This window comes from Manis pentadactyla, chromosome 5 (genome assembly GCF_030020395.1).
Source record: "Manis pentadactyla isolate mManPen7 chromosome 5, mManPen7.hap1, whole genome shotgun sequence".
NCBI classification, from domain to species: domain Eukaryota; kingdom Metazoa; phylum Chordata; class Mammalia; order Pholidota; family Manidae; genus Manis; species Manis pentadactyla.
This window is the reverse complement of record NC_080023.1, coordinates 164,719,592-164,725,076: the sequence shown is the minus strand read 5'-3', so window position 1 is coordinate 164,725,076 and position 5,485 is coordinate 164,719,592. Positions and strand designations below refer to the sequence as shown.

The following is a 5,485-nucleotide window of genomic DNA, read 5'->3' as shown; positions in this document are numbered from 1 at the left end:
ATTTACTTAAAATAATGCTTTGACTTGAAAAACAACAAGGAAACGCTGGCTTTGCCACCTTTTCTCTGCATGGCCACAAGCAGGCGATGAGGTGGACTCCTGGTCTGTACACGCGGGACTGTCCCCAACCACTCAGGGTGGCTTGGGGGACCCAGGAGCTCTGGCACACATCTGCTATTAGCAGAACCCCCAGCAATGAATCGGAGTGATGTTGGAACTTTCCATCATCGGTCTGAGCCCTGGTTTTTCTTTCCATCACCCTGGGAGAATAACCGCCCACCTCACAGGGAAATGCCCCTGCGCGCCAGACCAGACCTGGGTGTACTTCATTGTTCCAGAGTTGATCCCTCCCTGCGCTTCCCGCCTGGATCACCTGGCCAACACCTCCCCAGCCCCAGCCCACCTCAACCCAGAGGCAGGGGAGGCAGGGACAGAACAAGAAGAATAGAGGCCACAACCCCACCAGTGCTGGGAGAGGTCACTTTATTGGTTGGAAAAGGAAGAAGCTGTGGTCACTCAGGAGGGAGTGTGGGGAGTGAGAAAGAGGGAGGGCAGCGGGGCTGGAGCCAGACAGGGCCGGGCCCCCACTCCTCAGGCTGAGGTGGCTGCAGTGGAGGAAGAAAATCACATAACACCATCAGTAACAGTATCCATAGTACTAGAAGAGAGCACCTGCAGCTTCAGTGCCGCACAAAGCTCCCCACCCCGCCCTGCCCCACCCCAGCACCCTGCATGCACAGCAGAGCCTCACCTTCCTGCACTCCTGTGCACTTCCTAGACGCAACTGCTCTGCCTCTGCCACTCTGATCGCCAACTCACCCATGCCCAAGACACGCCGGGCATTCCATGGTCCCAAATGACTGCCATGGCCTTCCTGAGGGGCCAGCACCATTTATCTCCTAAGGATCCCCCACCTCCAGGAAGTCCCACTGTGCCTCCGTTCCTTGGGTTAAGCTAGGATTAGCTGACCAGAAGGCTCTTCTCATCCCATTTTAAGAGCAAAATCATTGCAGCTCAGGGAAGCAAAAGACTGGTTAAGTATCAGAGCCAAAATGTGAACCCGGGTCTTCCTGACTGCAAAGCCCAGCCATGCTGTTGGCTCTCAAGGAGACAAGAGATGGTGGGCATCACTGAGAGCTCGGGGCCCTAGGGACACCGGGACCCCCTCATGGGCATACCTTGAAATAGCAATCATGGGGCCTGGGGCACGTCCTCCCCCCGTATGGCCTTAGTCTCATCTGTGTGATACTGGGTTCCCTCGGCTGAGAGCTTGTCAACGGTAGCATATGATTAACAGTGGGAATTCAACCAAAGGGCACTTCCAGGTTCTTACTTGTCCTATTCCCTCTGCCTGAAACAGCCTCCCCACTGTACTCCCCAGACTACCCACCTCTCAGCAATCCTTTAGAACTGGCTCAAGGTCACCCTCGGCAAAGCCTGCTCCCTTCATCCCGACCCCCGCCTGGGTGAGGTTTGCTTCCTCCCTGTCCCCACAACATCCAGCCCTTCCCTCCATTGCAGCACTGACTATGGGCACTGACCGTCCATCTGCGCCAGCCAGCAGGCTGTGAGCTCTGTGAGGAAGGGCGGTGGCCCCCTGTCCCAGCACATGGCCCGGGGTGGGCGGCCCATGCTGGATCGCCCAACAGGCCACCTAAGCATGTGCTTGGGGTTTGTTTTCATTGACTTCCTCACATGTACTTTAGGACATGGTCCTCTTCAACCTCCTGCGGTTGTCATCTCATCTGGCATCAGTGCCCTCAGCCCTCCCCCCGCCCCCCACCTACCTCAGAAGACAGGTGTGATGCAGGACACCTTCCCGCATCCATTGCGACAGCACTTCAGCCGGCCGGCACACTCACTGTCCACCTGGCACTGGTCCTGGCAGATGCCAAGCTGAGGGAAGGCGATGTCCACCTCGGGACAGGAGCCCCGCTTCTCTGAGTAGAAAAAGGAGCAAAAGAAAGTGGGTGGAGGGAGGGAGGGAGGGAGATGAACCCTCATCCATGACGTGAGCTCCCACTGTCCCTCACCCTGAGTTGATGGTGGGGAGGGTGGACTAGGAAGAGAGCCTGCAAACTCCTGCCCCTTATGCTCCATCATTGCCTTGAACCCACAGGACTCAGTTTGAGTCCCAGCTCTGCCTGTTCCTAACTCCGTGGCCTAGGGCCGGAAGATGCTGCCTGAGAGCAGTGCTGCCCGCGTCGTGGTGCTTTGTCAAAGCGGCGAAAGCAGCATACATACATTACTTCTCCCTGGAGACTCACAGTGCTGGGCAATAGTCACCCTAATGACTAATTATCACAGTTCACATGTACCCAGCTCCTTCTATGTGCCACGCATTATTCTAAGCACTGGATGTATATTGACCCATCTAATCCCCACAATAATCCTAAAAGAGGGGAGAGGTACTGTTAATATTTCCTCAGGTCACAGACGAGGAAACTGAAGCACCAAGAGGTTAAGGAATTTGCCTAAAGTCATGCAGGGTAGAGGCAGGAACTGAAACGCAAGGATCTGACTTCAGAGTCTGTGTACCAAGCATTCTGCTGCTTTGTAAACTGTAAAGTGCAGTGCACATGTGAAGGGTTACACACCCATGTCTTCATTCCCATATACTGACTTGCAGTTACAACCGTGTAGCACCCTGCCTCTCCTCCATGCACACTCACTCATCCATGCAGATAAGCATTCTTACACACACACACACACACACACACACACACACACCATGTTACACTTCCTGAGTCAAGGAGAGGATCATTTTATTTAGTCCCCAGATCAATCCCATAAAATATGGGGTGATAATTCATCCCAATGAGATAGCAGAGGCTCAGAGAGGTAAAGTGACTTGCTCAGGCCCAGACAACTAGCAGGTGACAGAACTAGCATTCAAGTTCAGGAGGCCAGCTGGCCCTGTCCCTCTTCCTGCCTCAGTCTGTCCATCTGAGACAATGGAAGAGCAGACTCCACCTCACAGCCCAGACTCCTTTTGCCCCTCCACCTCTCTCATCCGTCTGTCTGCCTCTTACTTTCTCCCCCAGCCTCCACTTCTCTTTCTGGTCTTCCTCTCTCTGGTCCAGATTAGAGACCTCCAGATCCAGAAGCTGCCCCTAACGGGCCAGTCATCCCTCGTGTCTGCTCGTAAGTGTCTCAAGTCTCTACTCATAGACCTTCCCAGCCCCTGCTGGCATCTTTGGAGAAATAACAAAAACAGAAAGTCACAGGGACTGTATTCTGGGTAAGGACCAGTAATCACAGCACCTCAGATCCCCCAAGTCATATCCCTGTTTCTAGTCCTCAGATTTTCCCTCTGAAAAATGCAAAGCTTGGATTCCATGATGTCTAAGGCCACTTCCTGCTCTGATGTGAGTCCCCAGAGCCAGGCGGAGAGACTTGAGCTCTAGGAAGTACCTTTTATGGAGCACCCAAGCCTCCTGGAACATTCCGTCTATCGCTCAATCTTTAGAGCAGAAGAGATTGTTATAAAGATGGGGAAGGGGGAGGGGTGCTCAGGGAGGAGGTCTGACTTTCTTCAAACCACTCAGGCAAAAGTGGAACCCCTGCGCAGCCCTCTGGCACAGGATGGCAGTGTGGTCTCAGGCAAGAGCCTTTCTCTCTCCGACGCTCCCTTCCACATCTTTAAGATGGGCTGGGCGCTGTCCTAAATCTGTAAAACTTCTTTCCACGTGGACAGAGGAATCCGGGGAGTGTTGCCAGGCCAGGCGCTCCAAGTCCTTCCTCCAAGCGGGGGGCGGGGGGAGGCCGCAGGGGAGGGACTCCTAGAGGGATGAGCGCCCCAGGCCTAGGGACCCAGCCCACGCGCCAGCTCCGGGCTTCCCCGCAGCTCCAGTCCGCCAGGCGGAAACTGCCAACCGGTCCCCTGATCTCCCGGAACAACGTCCCAGCTGTTGCGTGCCCGGAAGCCCGTCATGCACCCGAGACTCGCGTCCAGTTAGGGGTGGGGGGCCTTCAATACCCCCCACCCCGAGGCTGCACTTAAGCGATGCCCTTGTCTCCCCGGACCTTGGCAGCCACAGCACGGGAGGATCTGGTTCAATCTGCCCGGACTTTGCCAAGGGTCCCTGGGTGCGCGAGCGCCCCTCTTCCCGGAACCTGGGCGCTGCCACCTCCTCCCAGAACGCGCGCCCCGCCCCGGCCCCGCGCGTGTCGCCCTGAGGTTACCATTGGGCATATGGCAGACGGTGGCGCAGCCAGCCTGGCAGCACTTGAGGTTGTCGGCGCAATCTCCATCTGACAGGCACTCCCGCGTACAGTTCAGGTCCAGCTCTACCTTGGGGCACACGCCCGTTTTCTCTGCTCCGGTGCCTGGGAGGTGGACGGTCAGTGGGGGGCTGGAGCCCAGTCCCAGAGGATGCCCACCTCCTGCTCCAAGGGCCTCAAATCTCAAGCTCCAAGGAATTCTCCATCTCGGACCCTAGGCGCCCCCCTTACAGCCTTCAGAGGGCCCCACTTCCAGGCTTGGGGTCCCCAACACCTGGGAGTACCTGGCCACTGAGTCTGTCTCTCCCCCAAATTTCACCCTTTAGTGGTCTCCCCACCTCCAACTCTTCACACCCCATACCCTAAGCTCCTAGGATCACCCACTGTAGGCATCAGGATCCCCAAAATTTAGTTTGCATGGGTCTCCCCAATCCTGCCCAGGAATCCCCACTTCTCCAGCCCGCAGAGAGGCTCCCTGGGCCTCTGCGCAGCCCTGTCCTGGCTCTCCTGGCTCAGCCCCACTGGGCGCTGGGCCCCTCCCCGCCCCACTCACCTGCGACCGGGGGGAGGCCGAGCAGCAGCAGGCCAAGGAGGAGAGCGGCAGCGAGAGGACAGAGGCGGCAGGCGGGCATGGTGCTCTGCCGGGCGGGCGGGGTGCAGGTGTGAGCCCCCGCCGCGATGGGGGGATTTAACCGCGTGCGCTGGGGGCGTGGGGCAGGGGCGGGGCCGAGCTGGCAGGGGTAGAGGGCTCAACCGGCACCTAGGGCGGGCTGCCACCTCATGCCGTTTCACAATTCCCTGAGATCAGGTGTCACTCTTGGCCCCGGTGGGAACCAGGAACCTAAGCAGCTTCCAGGCCAGGCGCAGCTCAACCGGCTGCAGCCGGACCCTTGTCCACCCCTCCTCTCCCTCCCTCCTGGGGCTTGAGGTCAAGACAGCAGGAGGCAAGAGCAGGGTTATGCCCAGGACTGCCTTGTTCCCATTCCAAGACTCTGGGGTTTCCCAGTAAAGCCCAGGGTCAGGGGAGGAGGGGAAAAGGGCAGGGCCCAGGAAGGCAATAGAGCCTGGGGAGTAAGTGGTTGAATTTGGGGTCAGCCAGATCAGAGTGCACATCCCTCTTAGGGATCAGTGATAGACGTCTAGTGTGGTGACACAGAGCACATAGTAGGGGCTGCAGAAAAAGCAGTTGTTATTAATAAATGAATGCATATGGCACAAGAAACTGAGGCCCAAGAAGGTGAAACACCTACTAACAGTCTTG

The 5,485-nt window shown here is 57.2% G+C and overlaps 1 protein-coding gene across 1 annotated transcript; it reads right to left on the bottom strand.

The window, feature by feature from the left end:
- Window positions 1–466: 466 nt before the first annotated feature.
- WFDC2 (WAP four-disulfide core domain 2) lies at window positions 467–4,936 on the bottom strand. The gene is made up of 4 exons (XM_036902154.2): window positions 4,778–4,936; window positions 4,186–4,329; window positions 1,788–1,940; window positions 467–605 (listed from the first exon to the last, which is right to left on the bottom strand). Exons 1-3 carry the CDS (start codon window positions 4,854–4,856, stop codon window positions 1,789–1,791), a joined length of 375 nt encoding a protein of 124 aa, XP_036758049.1. The 5' UTR covers window positions 4,857–4,936; the 3' UTR covers window positions 467–605; window position 1,788.
- Window positions 4,937–5,485: the final 549 nt, after the last annotated feature.